This window comes from Protopterus annectens, chromosome 4.part0 (assembly GCF_019279795.1).
Source record: "Protopterus annectens isolate FY-2018-M chromosome 4.part0, PAN1.0, whole genome shotgun sequence".
NCBI classification, from domain to species: Eukaryota; Metazoa; Chordata; order Ceratodontiformes; family Protopteridae; genus Protopterus; species Protopterus annectens.
In genome coordinates, this window is record NC_056733.1 from 1,596,870 (window position 1) to 1,616,208 (window position 19,339).

A 19,339-nucleotide genomic window follows, 5' to 3' on the forward strand; every position below is an offset into this window, starting at 1 on the left:
AAGAGACAGTTTCACCCAATGGGGGATCCTGAGACTTTGGGTCTCTACGTCTGTGTGGATGCGATGGTCCCGAGACAAACACTATTGCCTTTGGGGGAAGAATGCCTGAACCTGACAGCAGAGCTGTCAGTGGTGACAACTCTCTCCTCATCAGCTCGAAGTCCCCCCGCGGCCCTGATCCAAGGAGGTTCCCAGCTCTGAAGAACCAGAAGGCATCCCCAGAACCAAGGGGCTGGGCTCTGAGACCGATGTCGGAGCAGAACTCACCTGCACTGAAGCCCAGAGAGGAAAGTTCAGGGACAGCTGTCCAACCGGACTCTCCTCACCGGACCGAACAATGTCGGCTCTTAGACCCCTCAAGTTCAGATGGAACCAAGCAAGTCGAAGTGGTAGCCAGGCCCGAAGATCCTGGGGCAGGTCTCAGTACCAACGGTTTCACTACAATCAGATCCAGGCACTCTGGCTCCGAGGTCCTAGAGTGGGTCAGAGGAGGAATCAAAGGGGAGGTAGTCTGTCGGCTTTGAATCCCTCTGGGTTGGAGTCCACAGTAGCTTAGCCGGTGTCCATAAAAGTCTTCTCACCACACGATCCACATCGTCTGAGAGGCTGCTGGAGAATTGAGAGAAGGGGTGGGAGATTTCACAGGTTGAAGCAAGGGATATCCGAGAGTTGATGAGACTGGCTCCAGAACTGAGGACCAGCTCCGAATGTGAAACTCATCCACTTCGAAACCACAGCAAGAGCAGAGGAGGAAGTTTTTTTCGGCCCGAAAGCCTTCGGGTCTGAGGATGGCTCTTTTTCCAATTTTTCTGTTTGCTCCAAATGAGCAGCAGAGGTAGATTATCTCTTTCCTGACTTCTCTGACCTGGAAGATGGGGATTTTGGAGTTTTTGACCAACTCTGACCTTCATCAATAGCCTCTGCAAAGGGGGGGGGGGTATTTAATAGTCCTCTTAAAATTAGTTTGTACTTCCTCTCAAGCAAAACTCTGTGACTGAAAGCATGGCAAAAGGCACTTGATTCCTGAAGGTGGACTGCACCCAGAAAATATACACAACCTGCATGGCCATCAGTCAATGACATTTCTTGGTTACATTTGTCACATTTCTTAAACACAGAGGGTTTTGATATTTTTGGATCCTAGAACATTATGTATCAACAGCAATAATAACTAACTACTAAATACAGTACTAAAAATTTTTTTTTTTTTTTTATATTCACAAACACCACCACTAGGAAACAAAGGGGGCAGATCTCCAAGTTAAACGAACCTGCCTTAAATAGGAAGAAATATATAGAGGGAAAAGGGAAGGCCCTCTTAAGTTAAACGGACCAATGGTAGCCCACTAACTTAAACTTACCAGGGGAAAGAATGGTAGAGTTAAACTAAAATTGAAAAACTTATTTCCAAGCTCTCTAACTTAAACGTGCTTGGATAATTATTTGTAAGAATGGCTGGGATAGGAAGGTAGACAAAAGGCCTAGAGGAAGAAACGACGGCCAAAGGTAACACCAAACAACTAAGCGAACATTCTAAATAAGCTCAAACTAACCTACTAACACTCTAGAAAAACTTAATAACCGTTATGAGTACAATTTTAACAAAAAGTGAAGAAAAAAAATTTCCACTTAGCCAGAGCCTGAATGGAAGCACCCAATCTTGTTTAGCAACAAACGAGATCTGGGTAGTCTTCCCTTAGCATGATGGGATAAGGGTTACAGCCACGAGCCGGTGGAAGTCCTCGAGCTTTTGTATAGGCCGAATCAGAACCGATGATTGGTTCCGAACCCAACCAGTACAGAATGAAGGCGAGATAGGACAGCATCCCATCAAAATATTTAAAACTCAACTTCGCAATTCCAAGGATAAACCTGCAGAAGAAATCCAAACTATGAAACAAAAAGCAGCAGGTAATGCATTATTTTGCTTCAAATGATATGTGAAAGGTTCAGACTGCTATGTTTTACGCTACAGAACAGAAAATAGCAGAAATGTGGAATAGAAAAGCATGCTTTAATGGAAGTTACTCCTAGAGTGCGATAAAATCTAAATAACTCAGTCAGCCTTATGTTACTGTATTATAATCACATAAGTGAAGTGTGCTGCACTTTTAGAACAAAGAGATATTCAAAACTGCTTATATTCTGTAAGCATGGCTTTCACAGTCAAGGGTCTACTGGTGTTTAAACATAAGATTTGTAAGAACCAAGAAGCAGTAGTATTATATGTTCTCCTGGTTAATGAAAGAGCATCCCCTTTCACATGTAGATATTTAGACAGTTCTAGGAAACTGTCACACTGTGTGCCTGTAAAGCCCTGATTTAACTCATGATGTAATATTCGAGAACTATTTACCAAATTTTAAAGTACTAAGAAGAATGGGGAAGAAGACTGAATACACTGGATATAGTGTGGCAGGCAGATATACTTAACCGAAAAAGAAGTACAACAGCAGCTTGATACATCCACTCAATACAAGAATGAGGAGACAGCAAAGAACGTACACAAACAGAAACCAAGAACAATAACCAGGAAAAGACAGTAGCCATTGAAGCTACAAAAGACGCAAGAATTCAGTGATTGTTACACAGTAAGGAGACATGGCAAAGATACAGCAACAGAAAAACAAAATGCAAGACAAGTCAGTACATTAACTGATGACAAATTGACATAAAACTCTGAAGAAAAGTTGGTTCAAAACAGAGATGTACACAAAAACTTACAAGGATTATTCACACTGAAACAGATGGATAAAAACAGAAAAAAGAAAGATACTTGATTGAGAGAACATTCAGAATTAAATGAGGACAGAAAATGAGAAAACAGGAGAAAGCACAGTCGTGTAAGTACATTTACCATATCAGTGTATGTTCGATTGATCACTGATGCAGTAGACTTGGCTACATGGGGGTTATATCCTGTCAAGAATAGAACAGCTCGACAACTTCCAAAGTTTCTGAGCACCTTCCACTCACCGAAACCATCACTCAGCTCAAGCTGAGCTGACTAAAAAGACAGGTTTTGGTGCAAAGCCCTACAAAGCTTTCATGCCAGCAGAGAAAAGGAGGATTAACCCTCAAGAACAATGCTAGGAACAACAAAAAATAAGTACTCACAGCCAAACAAACATCAAAAACAAAAAGGAGGGAGGGAGCTGCTACTGCTGCAGTGGTCATTTGAACATCTACAGTTAAGATAAGTTTACTTACCCAACTGTACTATAGTCATCATACCAGTCACTGCTGTAGTAGCATTAGTGATAGGGATAGAATACCCTAGCTTATTACATTTGGGAGGTGGGAGGAGAAGGGTCCAGTAGTCCATTGAGAATTGTCCTGGCAAAACCTGATCAAGACCTAGAGAAGGAATTAAGAGTGTAATGGCTTTGTAAAATTATGACTAAAGGTCCAAGTTGATGCTTCTAAAATACTGGGGGGGAGGTTGGCATAATGGTCAAGGCTTACCTTACAGATACAAGGTGCAGAGCTTGATTCTCACACTGGGTGATCAGCGAGGCTTAAAATATTCCACAAGGGAAGTTAGCCTAGTAATAATCTGTGAACTATTCATTTCAAGAATTCAACCTCTTCCAAACAGACCGTAGATGAGGCCAAAGCCCTGGAAGAGTAGGCTTTCAACCCTTCCTGGAGTAGTTTTGTTGTAGTGAGAACAAAAGAAAAATAGCCTTAGACAACCATTTGGAAATAGTCTGCTTTGACAAAGGTTGTCCATTCTTCTTACCTTCAGAAGAAAATAACAACTGATCTGAACATCTAAAACATTTATTTCTGTCAAGACAGTACTCAAATGGTCTTTGTACATCCAAGGTATGGAATATCCTTTCCTCCTTCATTTTTAGATTCAGGAAAGGTTATGGCGGGGGGGGGGGGGTATGGATAATTTGGCTTAAAGTAAATAAGAGGAGGCTTAGTTCTCAAATAAACCCTGTCCCTGTGGAAGATTTAACAGGACTTACTCACAGAAGGGGCTTGCAACTCAGATAACTTTTTTGCAGAGGTCAGAGCAATCAGTAAGACTGTTTTCCATGTTAAGAACCTCAAGTCAGCCAGATTAGTTGGTTCAAATGGAACAAGTGTTAGCTTCTCTAATACAAAAAATAGGATTCCAAAGAGGGGATATCAGTTTTCTTGGAATCCACTTTTGCAAAACCCCTTTCAAAAACATTATGACATAAGAATGTATTGAAAGAGGAGATCCATGGGAAGACATGCTAAAATGGCTAATAAATGAACTCTGACAGAGGATTAATAAAGGCCACAGCATAACAACTCACAACTATTACAAAACCAGAGGCCAACTAGCCCCGAATTGGTGCTGGTTATGTTGTTGGGACCAATTAGAAAACCTTTTCCCATTTGCAGATCTATGATTTTTTTAGTAGCAAGTTTTCTTGCCTCTCTTAGTACCTGCTGCACATCCTCAGTAAATTGCTGCCTAAAGGAAATTACGGCCTTACCCAGTCAGTTGAAGCTCATTGTGGTAGGGGTGTATCAAACACTCCTGATCGTCTATAAGTAGAGCCAGTCTGTAACGAAGTTTGTGGCAACTGCCCATGGCCATTTCCAAAAGAATGGAGAACCACTATTGCATGGGGCAGAAGGGAGTCATCAAAATTTTCCTGGGAGATTCCTTCTGAATCTTCAGTAGTACCCAAATATCAGTGGAAAGGGAGAGAAAGCATAAAGGAAAATTCCTGTCCAAGGAAAAGGAAAGGCATCTCTTTTCCAGGATTTTTCGTATGGATTTCTGGAGCAAAATCTTGCCAGCTGAATGTTCAGAGTGGATGCAAGTAGGTCTACTTCAGGAACTCCACACAGATGATCACATCCTGAAAGACCCCTTGACCTAGTTTCATTCCTGAGGGTTTTCCCTTGTCCTGCTCAACTCGTCTGCCACACAATTTTGCTCTGATGAAACTTAAGATGCCTGTAAAGTTGAGACTGTGCTGTGAAGCTATACCACAGGATAACATGGCTAGCCTGTAAACGGGGAATGGACCTGGCTCCCCCTGGATTGCTGACGTACCACATGACTGTGGTATTACTTTAACAATTTAAAGAGGTCCCAGGGCATAAATATGATTCAGAGAGACAAGTGCCTTGATAAAGGAAAGCATCGGTTTTGTATTTATGTCCTTGCATCTGTCCTTGTTGTCTCATACAACTTTTACTTTTGTCCCTCCTGATACTGCTTTCCAAGCAAATTCAGAGGCGTCTGTGGTGACCAACAGCTTTAGAACACGGAAAGAGAAGGGGGGACATGGATTTAAGTATATTTGCTGTCTCCACCAAAAGATTTCTCTGACAAGGCCCAGCTCAGGGATTTGGCAAGACGTAGGATATTGGTGCTGGAACCAAAGAGACTTCATACACCACTGTTCCAGGGGTGCAGCATTCTCATATGAAGTCTTACCAGAGGTGTCATGAAAATCAGACACCATGAGACCTAAAATTCTGAGGTTTCCCTTGCAGTAACTAAAGTCAGAGTGGAAACTCTTGGAAATAGATCTAGATATAGATATTTTTTTTCTGTAGAACAAATGTCTATGAAGTGAGGTGTCTAGCTGACACCCCTGGAACACAATTTTGTGTGAAGGAGTCAAAACAGACTTTTGAATATTCTTCTGTAATCCCAGCTGGTTTAAGAGATCACTCACTCAAGTGAGAGATTCCTGACCTTTTGAAAAAATAAGACTCTGCGAAGATAAGCAAGTCATCTAAATATGGAAAAACATGATTAACTTGTAGCCAGCAAAGAGCGACATCTGGAGATAGAAACTTTGTGAACACTCCTGGTGTAGTGGATAGTCCAAAGTGTAAGGCAGAGAACTGATAATATGAGCCATTCACACAAAACCTTAAAAACACCTGAATTCTGGATGAAGAGGGATGTGACAATACACATCTTTGAGGGGAAAAAAGGTCACATATTATAAAGTGACATCATTTTGAACTTGGGTGTTATCACAAACAGGTTTGGGAAAGAAAGATCCATAACCAGTTTCGAAGCACTTTCTTTGGCCTAAAAAAATCCTTGAATAAAAACCTTTCCTCAACTGTTAGGGAAGAATTGGTTCTATCACACCATGGGGCAGCATGTGTTGAAGGACTAAAACTCCAGACCAGCCAGGTCCATTTCTGTACCCTTCAACATCAAGTAGAGGAGCAAAAAAAAAATAATAACTGCAGTCCTAATAAGCAGTACCGAAAAAATTCATTTCTGTAATGGCATTCAGAAGTACCATTACAGAAATGAATACCGGTAACGCTCTACCCATCAATCGGCATCTTCAAATGGTGTCCTGTAATACCATGCACCCAGGGTGGGTGCCCCTTCTCCCCACATTAGCTACATTACTGGGCTAGGGTCAAGGATAGCCTGCATTAGGAATGTGCTTACTAATACATACTAATCCTAAGTCTGCACCTTAACTTAGAAAAAAGCTCTTGGCAACACTACAACTACACAAGACAGACTCCACATGCCCAAGTTTGGTCAGCTGATTTTTGGTCAACACAATAAAGCTATTCATTTACTTAACCCTCACCTTATCGTACAAATAAACTACTCCCACCTCCAACAGCAACCCACTTATCTGTGTGTCAACATTCCGAAATGGAAGTAAAATGAACTAGTGAAATCCAAAGTTGCAACCGTATCTATGAATACACATGGACAATTGGACACATTGTGTGTGTGTGTGTGTGTGTGTGTGTGTGTGTGTGTGTGTGTGTGTGTGTGTGTGTGTGTGTGTGTGTACAGATTATACACATACACATGCATACATACATGTACACACGCATACACCTCTACCACATTTAGTTGCATACTGACTATATTGGTTGATCAAAAAAAAAAAAAGGAAGAAAACAATATTGTTTTGCAAGGGACAAGCCCCCTGTACTTCCCATGTTGAAGGCTGTGCTTCCTACAGCCCCCTGGTAATTATAAAAAAAACTCCGAGATTACTCTACAGTGTGGAAATGGAAAACTTCCTGAACCCCACTACTTGTGATCTTGCACAAAACAAGCCAGTATGGTCAAAAATCAGCCGTGTCAGCTTCTTTTTTAAGTGAAGATGACAATTCAATCTTTTAAACTACACCTACATACATAAACACACGCGCGTACGTACACACACACTTTTTTTTACGGAGTTACACCTGCTCACTGAAAAAGGAAGCAGAAATTATTTTTGATTTTCATTTAATCAACTGATGTTTTTCTGTTAAACTTTTTTCTGAAGACGACCCGACTGTGATGGAAAGTTGCCAGTACTTGTATGGTGGTTGGTTTCACTTATTTGTAGCTTGGATTTCTGCCACGGTTACAGGTACCCCTTTGTTACTGTGACTTAAGATACATTTCAATTGATTAAATGCACCAACTCAATTACCCACTAGGACTGGACAACACTCTTCAGATTATGTTATCATTGCTGTGTAGCACTGCTGAACACAGAATATTTCTTCTACAGTATTTACCAGCAAGTTCGAAAGGAATACGTAAACCAGAACAAACATTCACACGAGAGGCATTAGAACTAAAATGATATAAAAGCAACAAGATGCTGTACAAACAAAAGTCAAGTTCACAGGTAGTAGCAGATATACAACTGCACAAATCAAACTTAATTCTGAACAAACTAAACCAAAAGTTTGTCAAATGAAACAACTCAACAAGCTGCAATATTCAGCATATTAACTTCCTGTATAAAATCTTTGTTTGCTTAAAAAAGTCATATTTTCCCATTAACATACTGCACAAATCAATTGCCACAGTAAACCGTTCATTCTGCTGTACGACACACAATCCTGTTAAGTAAAACAGTTCCAAGAATTGTGGCCACACCACAATAAAATGCACTATTTGCTATGTTTCCTCCTTACATATACTACACCTCAAACTGCAGGTCTCAAAGTCGATGGAAGAATAAACCATGACCCACACACACACACACACACACACACACACACACACACACACACACACACACACACACACACACTTCTGAGCATTCTGTCACAGAATTTGCATTCTAACAACCCTGCCACCAAGCTCTGAGATCTATGCAACCTGAAGCGAGGGGGGGGGGATACAACTGAAGCGAGGGGGGAGGGAATATATCCAGGTACATCAAATTGGACTTGGTGTATATATATATATATATATATATATATATATATATATATATATATATATATATATATATATTCCTCAATTCACATTTACAGCCTTGCAGTCTCAAAGGCATCAATTACTGTCCCCAGAATTTCAATTACTCATTCTCACTTATTTTCCCAACCTCTTTTCATAGTACTACTTGTAGAAATCCAACATGAGGACATGTGAATATGGCATATCAGACTTTCTAAGAGCAGCAGAAATAATAAAAATATACGTACAAACTACCTACCACATAAGCAAATTCAGTATTTTTAACTAACACTTTGATCACAATCAAGTATTTTTTCATGTCTACAGCCATCTACATCTGTCATAACTACTACTGTGAAATTTGACCATAACTATACCAATGACAATGCAGCAAGGAGAAAACTGACTAAAATTGCAGCACATCTATGTAGTTCTCATTATGTTCTCCAGACACCATTACACAAAGTACTTCAAGGATTTTTCCCTTGTTACAACAAAGAAAAAAATGAATCTTATTTAAATCATGAGGCTTGCAGCAGAAATAAGCACAGTGGTATAACTCACAGCAGCAAAGAAAATGTACTTCAGCAACAATGTGCTGTCAACTTAATTTCACACATTCAATTCCACTCCCAAAAAGCAGAAACAAAATAAATGCATTTGATACCAATGATGCACGTTCTACTTAGAATAAAAGGTAAGCAGTATGGAAAGACTCATCAGTCACTGCAAAAACATGCCACTGCCTCACAAACATTTAAAAAGGAAAAAAAAAACAAACGGTACAATTCCTACTCTGCCAATTATATTAAGAAGTCAAAGAATAAAAATAAAATATAACATAAGTGTGATCTGATCAACTGAGAGTTACTGCACTGTGTTCTTTTTCCAGGAAATGACTATGCCCTACCTCTTGATAAATCTTCCGTGATTCTGGATGAAACCGCAAAGCTCGCAGGAAAAGATGCCTCGCACTTTCTGAAGACAAACGATCCTCCATTTCCCATTTCGCTGCCATAATCCATAAAACTTCACAGAAGAAAAGGGCATTAGTAAATCATACTTACAGACACCACAATTAATATACACAAAACAGTGACTCCCCCTCCTTTAAACACACACAGTCTGGGCACTTATCTTACAATATAATTATATTACAGAATAAAATTTGCATATTCTTCAACTTACCATGCATAATCAAAAACCTATAGTGAACATTTCAGAATCATCACGAAACTCTGCTTATACATTTGCAGCTTCAATGATTTAATGAACTCATCTACTGATGCTGTTCAATACAATATGAGGAATTACAGCACAATATTTAAAGGGTTAAGCTGCACACATGAAGCCCAGAGTTTGACTACCATCAGCTATTTGGTTTATAATTTAAAATACCAGTGGTACACCAGGAAGTAAAAGTTAAAAAAGACTGTTCTAATCTCACAAAAGACAAATTCACAAGATGAGTGGGCTTGCACTCACAAGATGTCATTATCTGGATGACATACTAAAATGAAATGAAAAGCTGCAGTAAGGAAGTAAGACACCATGGAGCATACCTATTTACCCCTATCCCGTTTATGACAGCCTGCAAACTGTCAAACATTTTGAGAATAATATGACAGGTAACAAGCTGTCATTAAGCGATTTCACTTACTTTCATGTACAGACAGCTTGTAAAATACCTGTTTTCTATTTTCTAAATGTAGTTTACTTTAAAAAAAAAACTAAGACACTGTAACAGATTACAAGAAGTCTATTAAGCAACTGTTTAATTCACAGCTTATAAGCTCCCAATATTTGGTGTTGGGGCAGGAGTCTGATTTGCCCCTGCTTATGACAGCCTGCAAACTGTTAAATATTTTGAGAATAATATATGATATGATAGCTAAAAAGCTTGTCATTAAGTGAGTCCATATATTTCATGTACAGACAGCTTGTAAAATACCCATTTTATATGCAATTATTTAATTTGCAGTTTATACGCTCAAAATATTTGGTGTTGGGACAGCAGCCTGATTTGCCCCACCCTTAATATGGCACTGCCTTTCAGGTTTGGTGCTACTCACAGCAGATCCCCTGATATTTAATGGCAAAGATAAGAGGTTCTATGGCTAAGAAAATTCAAGAAATAAACCAAATGCACAATATTTATAATTTTAAAAGCAGGAGAAACAAAAAAAAAAAATAACTATTCTCCAGAACAAAATTTAAATTAAAATGTCAAATTTCCAACACAAACAAAATAAATCTACTTGTTCATCCTAATGATAAAAAATGATCCAATACATTTTCCACAATCATTTAAATTAGTTCAACTGCATTATCTTACTCAGATAAATTATTGTAATGTGGATGAAACGGCAAAGCTCACAAGAAAAGATGCTTTGCACTTTCTGAAGGCAATCCTCCATTTCCCTTTCTGCTGCCATAATCCAGAAGGCCTCATAAAAGAAAATATCAATAAATCATACCTACTAATAGCAAATTTCATTTATGAAAAATATAACACACCATATGATTCTGCCATATATTTTTATATATGTGTATGTTTGTACTTTTTTCAAACAACTTTATTGAATTATCACTTGTAACAAGCAATTGTACATTCATATAAAAGTAATCACACTATATTAACGTAAAAGTACAGTTTTGTACCTACCATAAATGTAGATGTTAGAGTGCTCATACAGCTGCAGTCATCACACTTGGGTTATCCTGCCATCAGGCGGGTCCTCGGTCAGCTGAATTCCAAAGTCTAGGTCCGGCGTCGGTTGTCGTCGCTTCCTCCCCGACGTCAGTGCGGCAGGGGTATAAAAGAGGCAGCCGACGCCATTTTCTTCAGTTTTTCTTGCCCCAGATGTCAGGTGCCCCCAGAAAGGAAGGCAATACATGATGTTATGCAAACATACATAAGTAAATAAATCAAAACAGTAGTTGCAAGCAAATACACCATGAAGGAATACCCCAAATAGGTTGTATGTTAAGGGTGTTTGTCATAAGCCCTGTCGTAACAGGGGATGGAGGGAGGGTAACCTGGACTGCAGCTGTATGAGCACTCGAACATCTACATTTATGGTAGGTACAAAACTGTACTATGTTCATCGTGCATACAGCTGCAGTCATCATACTTGGGTAGAATCCCAAAGCTAAGTAAGGGTGGCTGGTACTAAACGGATTTAGGAGGGATTATAAATGCCCTGCAGGACTGCTCTGGCAAAGCCCGCTCTAGATTTTGAGTATAGTGGAAGGTGGTAGTGCTTGGTGAAAGTGTGCACTGAACTCCAAGTAGCTGCTTCCAAAATGTCCTTGGTAGGGACCCCCTGAGGAAAGCTGCTGAGGTAGCTGTAGCCCTGGTGGAGTGGGATCTGATGTATGCAGGCACTGGTTTTCCATGAAATGAATAACAAAAGCGTATGCAGTAGGCTATCCATTTTGAAATAGTCTGTTTGGAAATGGCCTTTCCTTGAGCACCTGTAGCATAGGACACACAGAGCTGCTCAGATTTCCTGAATGACTTTGCTCTGTCCAAGTAATAACGAAGTTGCCTGTGAATGTCCAAGAAGTGTAGTAACCTCTCCCCTTTGTTCTGTGGATTTGGATAAAAGGTAGGTAAATGAATAGTCTGATTCAAAGCACACTGGATACTACCTTTGGCATGAAGGTAGGGTTGGTTCGTAAGGAAACCCTGTCCTGATGGAAAATGATGAATGGTTGCACAGCCATGAGGGCCTGTAGCTCCGAAACCCTGTGTGCTGAGGTAATAGCCAGAAGCAAGGTTGTTTTCCACGACAAGTATTGTAGCTCTGCTGAAGAAGCCGGCTCAAAAGGAGGCAGTGTCAGCTTCTCCAATACGAAGTTGAGGTCCCAAGCTGGAGCTGGTGGTTTCCGTGGGGGTTTTATATTTTTTGCCCCTCTGAGGAACTGTCTTAGTAGAGGATGTGAGAATAAAATAGGATCCGTATTGTATTGTGCTGAAATGGCTGAAGCGTGGATCTTGATGGAAGAGAAGGAAAGGCCACTGTTTAACATCTCAGCTAGGTACTGAAAAATCTGAGGTATATTTATTACCCAAGGATTCTGACCCTTTGCTTGATTCCAGGAACAAAATCGTTTCCATTTGGTGGAGTAGGTTTTTCTGGTAGAGGGTCTCCTGGCCTCCAAGATGACATCCTGTACCTCTTTGGAGAGGAGAGTCTGTTGGCAAATTAAGGTATTTTCCATGCAGCTAGATTTAGAGTTCTGAGCTGGCTGTGAAGGGTCTTGTAGTTGTGCTGGGACAACAGAAGAGGAACTTGAGGTAGGATGCATGGTGGTGAGTGTGACAGGCTCTTTAGGAGAGGATACCAGTGCTGTTGTGGCCAGTCTGGAGAAATGAGAATCATTTGTGGCCTCTCTGCTCTGGTTTTTAATAGGACTTTGGTCAGTAGAGGCAGAGGAGGGAAGGCATAGACTGTCAATGCTGTCCAATTGAAAGAGAGTGCATCCACTTTCCAAACCTGTGGATGATAGGTCCTTGAGCAGAATTTTTCCAACTGGTAATTTCTGTGGGTAGCAAATAGATCTATGTCTGGCTGTCCCCATGCATGAGTTATCTTTGAGAAGACTTGAGGATGCAACTTCCATTCGTGAGGGTCTGTCATAATTCTGCTTAAGTTGTCTGCCAGTGTGTTTTCCTTCCCTGGCAGGAATTGTGCCTGCAGTTGAACTTGTAATTCCAATGCTGTGTTCCACAGGGTCACAGCTTGCCTGCACAGGGGGTATGAATGCGTCCCTCCCTGTTTGTTTATGTACCACACGACTGTGGTGTTGTCTGTCCTCATTAATAGCTGGCCCGGATGCAAGTAAGTCCTTGAAGGTCATAAAAGCATTTTGCACAGCTGGCATCTCCTTTTGGTTGATGTGTAGGTGCATCTGTTTGAGACCATTTTCCCTGGATGCACTGATCTGCCATGTGTGCTCCCCATGCGTAGTCTGAGGCGTCTGTTGTGATGATTTGACTTGCTTGTGGTATACAGAAAGGGAGACCCGTGTTTCTTTGGCATGCTTGAGCCCACCACAAAAATTCCTTTTGAAGGCATGGAATGAGTGGTAAAATTGTTTCCAAGCTGTGGCTGTGTTGAGACCATAAGTTTTTTAGGTACCATTGTAGTTTCCTCTTATGCAGCTTTGCAAATGGTATTAGTAGGATGCAAGATGCCATGAACCCCAGAGCCTGCAGGATTTTCCTTGCAGTTAGCCTGGTTAAAGTTGCCATTTTGTTGAAGTATTGAGACAGTTGCCCTTGTTTGTCTGGCGTGAGGTAAGCCATCTGGGCCATTGTATTTCAGCTGGCACCCAGGAAAATTATCTGTTGAGAGGGTATTAGTTTTGATTTCTTTTTGTTCACTGTGTACCCCAGGCAGTTTAATAGTTTTATTACAAATGCCAGATGCTGCAATAGAATGTCCTTGCTGTCCGCTTGGATCAGGCAGTCGTCCAGATATGGGTAGATTTGTATTCCTCGTTGTCTGCAGAAAGCAATTACTGATGCCAGGCATTTCGTAAACATTCTGGGCGCAGTAGATAAGCCAAAGGGCAATGCAGAGAATTGATAATGGGTTGAACCTGCAAGAAATCTGAGGTATCTTCTGCAATCTTGTCTGATAGGGACATGCAGGTATGCCTCCTTGAGGTCCATTACCAGCCAAGACTCCTTGCCCAGCATGGGAAGAAGCTGCTGTAATGTGAGCATCTTGAATTTTGGTACCTCTAGACATGTGCTTAGAATAGATAGGTCTAAGATGGGTCTCCAATCTTTGTCCTTCCTTGGTACCAGAAATAGTATTGAATAAAAACCTTGACCTTGTTCTTTTTCAGGTACCTCTTGAATTGCTTTCATATCCATGAGAGCGGAGATTTGTTGTTGTGGCAGGTTTGGCATGCCTCTCATTTTTGGAAGGGTGTGAAAGTGGAACCTGTAGCCTCTGTCTATGATACCCAGAATCCATTTGTCCTTTGTAACAACGTGCCAGTTTTTTGAAAATAAGGCCAGTTTTCAGCCCAAAGGTGCTGCCATTATTGCTTTGTTTGGCAGGCATAGGGGAAAAGTCATTGTGTCTGCTTTCTAAATGACTGTGGTCTATCTTCTCCACCTCTTGGGGCTGGTGCTTGCCACTGCCTAGCTCTGTAAGATCCTTGAGGTTGTCCTCTACCCCTTGGGCGTCTGTATCTACCCCTTTGGGGTCTGTCCGTGGCTGGTAAGGACCAATTTTTTGAAGGCCAGTTTCTGCTGAAGCGTGGAGGCTGCACCTGCTTGAAATCTTTAACTGTTTGCATAGATTTCACTTTTTCCTCCATTTTCTTTAGTACCTCCTCCGCTTTAACACCAAACAATACATCTTTTTGTAGTGGTGCATCTAATAACTTTGCTTTGACATGATCTGGTAAGGTTTGCTCTTTGAGTCAAGCTTGTCTACGTATGACATACCCCGTGACAGCAGCTCTACATGAGGCCTCTAAAACATCAAAACCACACTGTAAGGTATGTTTCCCCACTTGTTCTGCTCCATGCAACAAATCTTGAAACTCTTTCAAATCTGGTTGTTCTGTTGGTGTCATTTTGCTTTTCAGCTGAGATAGCAAGAACTGCTGGTACTTTAACATATGAAATTGACAGTTTAATGCCCTCATGGTTAAAGTGGCTGATGTATACACCTTTTCCCCCCACCTTTCTAATGCTCTGGAATCTCTCTCTGAAGGTAAAGGTTTTTTAGCAGTAGAGGCCATCACCCCCCTTGGGACCCTGAGAAATAGTTTCTGGGTCAGCAGAAGGGCTTTTATAAAGGAACTGGTGAGAATCAGGAACCCGGTAATATCTGTCTGGTTTAACAGGGCAGGAGGTAAAGAGTCCGGATTAAGACTGGCTTCTGCGTACACATCATCCAAAATATGTAGAAACAGTAACCTGATCTCTACCACGATGTAAAAAAACACACTTGAGAATCCAAAAGGCAGTAAGCAGAAGTTAAACAGCAAATATTAAAGTAGAACACTTGTGGTTAAAAGTCCATGAAGCAGTCAGACAACGTAGCAAAATTGTAGTAAAAAAGCTCCTTTAATCCAAAAAATAGTGGGTAACGGTAAGCGCCTTAGTAAACCACGCTTCCTCAGACAAAGAAAAACCCCACATACACTGTTTAAATAACATAAGCTAAACTCTGAATTATGTCAATCAAACTGTGTCAATTAAACTAATTGGCAACAAGTGCTTTAAAGAAAAAATAGCCTAACTAACATCCATCTAGCAACTGTACAGCAGTATAAAGTGCAAAACGTAACAATGCAAAATCACAAATATCAAATTTCAAGACCATATCCAAAGACATATCATCTGTGAAATCATTTGTAAACATTAATTAAACAACAGGGAATAGAACAAAGAAAAGCAAATGCAAGAGATAAGTATCAATTGCAAGTTAGCGTAAAGCTAAATGAACCAACAAAGGTGTCACTGAGACACAACTTCTCCCTCTGCATTCCCCAAACACAACTCTACAGATATAAATCTCCTAACCATTTAATGGTAAAATAAAATATTGTTAAGCAATAGTTATTTTTGCAACAAATAAAGAATATATACATATATAATGATTAGTCAAAAAATGCAGTTTAACACCAGTAACATGTTACGAAAAGCCAAGTAGCTAAAATTAAAATCAGACTAATCTGTCTAAACATCGGACTGTAAATAAACAATAATAAGGCATTCTTTAGCTATGTTAGAAACCTGGGAGGAAACTCCCAGATATGCTCAGAACTAGTCAAAAATGATGTGAAGATTACTGATCCTACAGACATTGCCAACATACTGGCTGACAGGTTCAGTGCAAACTTCTCCCCAAAAGGAGAGATATCTATACCAAACGATTGCAGCCCCCCAAACATTTCCAATGCCCAAGTTAAAACTGCTCTCTCCAAAGCAAAAAACACAGCATCCATGGGACCCGACGGTGTCCCGGCTGTGTGCTCCAAACTCAATGAGGAATTAAACCCACAACTAGGACAGCTATTTAATCAAAGTCTTACCTCTGGATATGTACCCAGGAGTGGCACTGCAACTGTGGTCCCACTTCACAAAGGCGGTGCTTCCACTGACCCTGGAAATTACCGCCTATTAGCTTGACAAGCCTTATCTGCAAAGCCATGGAGAGGATCATAATGGACCTCATAAATAAAGACATAGGAATTTGCAGACCTTGGATCCAACCCAGTTTGGCTTTGTCAAAGGCAGATCATGCCTTTTAAACTTGGTTGACTTTTTGAAACAGTCACCAAAGCCATTGATGAGGAAAGGCAGTCCATACAGCCTACCTGGATCTGGCGAAGGCTTTGATACAATACCTCACTGGTATCATTGAAAACTCAGCAGCTTAAATGTTAACCCATACATCACAAGATGGGTTGCAAACTGGCTGAGTGACAGAACCCACAGGGTCAGAGTTGCTGGCGCCATGTCAGACTCAAAGCCTGTCACAAGTGGGGTCCCACAGGGCTCAGTCCTGGGCCCACTCTTGTTTGGCATCTACTTTTCAAGTACAAGCAAACACAGGAGGGTTATGGCTGACAAAGTTTGCAGATGACTGCAAACTGGGAGCCATAGTAGAAAACACATCTGACACAGATATCCTTCAGAAGGGTCTCACAGAAACGGATAACTGGTGCCAGAGCCATGGCCTAAAGTTAAATGCCAAAAATGCATAGTCATACCCTTCGAAAAACAAGGTTACCCCTAGCTACCAAATAGGTGGCAATCCACTGAGCACAGAAGAAGTTATCAGGGACTTGGGGACCCAGGTTGATTGTAGTCTGTCATTCGACACCCATGTAGCTAAAGTAGTTAGGAAGACCTTCTACATTGCCCACCTTATCATGAAGGGATTCTCATCTAGATCAAGGAGGTCATGGTCTCCCTTTACTCATCACTCATCAGACCAATGATTGAGTACAATGCCCCATTCGAATGTATCTGACCCGACACTTGCAGCAGCTGGAGAGACCACAAAAGTTCCTCACCAAAAGGATAAAGGGTCTCAAAATCTGTCCTATGCTGCCCGACTGAAAGAACTCCAGCTCTATTCAGTCGCCACCGCTTGCTCAGAGGTGACCTTTGCCTAACATACAAGGCCATGTCAAACCCAGATTTGATGAATATGCTTCACCTCAAAAATCTAGATCCACCAGAGCCACAAGGGCGGAGACTTAAACCTCGACACGGCTATTAATAGGACGTGCTGGAGGATAGATTCATCACCCAAAGACTCCCTATGCTGTGGAACAAAATCCCGTATATGTGAGGCAGAGCACTCTGGCCTTGTTCAAGAGAAATCTTGACCAATGGATGGGAGATCGCAAATATACCCCAGGGATTACCTCAGTGTCACTGCTCGACAGAGGCACAGCAAAATAATGGGTATAGTTCCCCATACTTAAGGGGTGGCGTAAGCCACAAAACGATGGGCTAGGCTTGTAAATGCCCTCGGGCAGATAGCCTAGTATGAACCTATGAACCTATGAACCTATAAAGCTTGTGCTTAGCAGAAGATGTAAACGTGCTAGCTAATAGAGGCTTTATAAGCAAAACTGTAAGTAAGATTGTGTATAAAACATACCGCTGTTAAGTATAGTTTCCGTTCAGTGAAAGACGAATGCTTGCAATACAGCTACCGATTAACACTAAGCATGTCTTTTTAGGACAGCTTACTAACACAAGGCAACAAGCAAAACAGCCTTATCGGTCTAGAAACTAGATCGTAAACTTATACTAACAAAAGATATAAATGTGCTGGGTGTCAAAAACATTATAAACAAAACTGCTTATAAAAAATATGTTTGCAACATACCGCTACTAAGTATGAATTCCGTTCTTTTAAAGGCGAATGCTTGTAGTGCAGCCGCCAATTAACACTAAATATATTTATACAGAGCAATTTGCTACTACAAAGCAACAAATAAATAATAAACGAAATATAAAAAATGCCTAACATATTATTTATGCCTAGGGAATTTTATATAAATATATATAAATATAACTATACTAGGTGTCAATAACATTATAAACAAAACTGTTTATAGAAAGTGTGTTTGCAACATACCGCTACTAAATATAAATTCCGTTCTTTTAAAGGCGAAAGCTTGCACTGCAGCCGCCAATTAACACTAAATGTATTTATTCAGAGCAGTTTGCTACTACAAAGCAGCAAATAAATAATAAAGAAAATATAAAAAATACCTAACACATTATTTATATCTAGAGGACTCTATATATCTATATATAAATGTTAAAGGTTTTTTTGATCATCCAAAATATCTAAGACAGGAGGAATAGCCAGGGGCCTATGCTGGGGAAGCAGCAGAAATTCCCTGAGCCTTTTCTTGGAATCTGAGTAATCTTGGCCTTCCCAGTGAAAGTGCTCTCTCAATGTATGAAGGGTTTCCCCAAAAGAGTAGTCCTCAGGGGGGGAGACCGAGGGAATAGACTCCTCAGCATCAGAGTCTTCAAATGGGGAATAGGCGTAATCCTGGTCCTCAGAAAGGTCTGAGGTAATAGAAGCCTGGTCTGAGGAAGGGAAGTCTTCCTCCAACCTGGGTCTTTTGTCTGAGGGGGGTTGAGAACCCCTGATGAGTGTAATCAAATCCTCAGCCATTTTAAGCATCTGTTTTTTAGGCATGGGGATTTGAGAGGGGGTCTGAGGACCCTGTTTTTTAATTTTCATTGGAGCTTTAGATTTAGAGAATGATTTAATAGAGAAGGTGGTAGGCCTGAAAACGCCTTCAGAAATGGCAAGCCTCGCTAAATTTTCCGTTTCTCCGCCAAAAGTGGCGTCGGTATCTGCAGTAGGAATGGAGACAGAGGAAGCTGCGACCTCGGGTACTGAAGTAGCCGGTAATAGTTTCATCGGTAATCAGGGGCTACGTAGGCACCTCGCTGAGAACCGGTAGTCAGCCTTAGCGTGATCTCAGTACTCGGTGCAGGCCTCGTATGTCTGTCCTTATCCTTGCATTTTTTGCCTGAAACTGGCGTCGGTATATTCGACGACATGATGTAACTAAATTTTTTGCCAAAATAATGAATGGCGAACTCCGCCCGGCGCTTAATAGTGCGCGTGTTAAACTTAG

The 19,339-nt window shown here is 40.8% G+C and overlaps 1 protein-coding gene across 1 annotated transcript in view; it reads right to left on the reverse strand.

Moving 5' to 3' along the window:
* Positions 1–19,339, reverse strand: part of UTP6 (UTP6 small subunit processome component) — a 1,596,914-nt gene that overhangs the window by 948,727 nt on the left and 628,848 nt on the right. Inside the window, exon 7 of the mRNA XM_044068038.1 lies at positions 9,090–9,208. Within this exon, the coding sequence (XP_043923973.1) occupies positions 9,090–9,208 (119 nt within the window). The remainder of the gene's footprint in view (positions 1–9,089; positions 9,209–19,339) is intronic.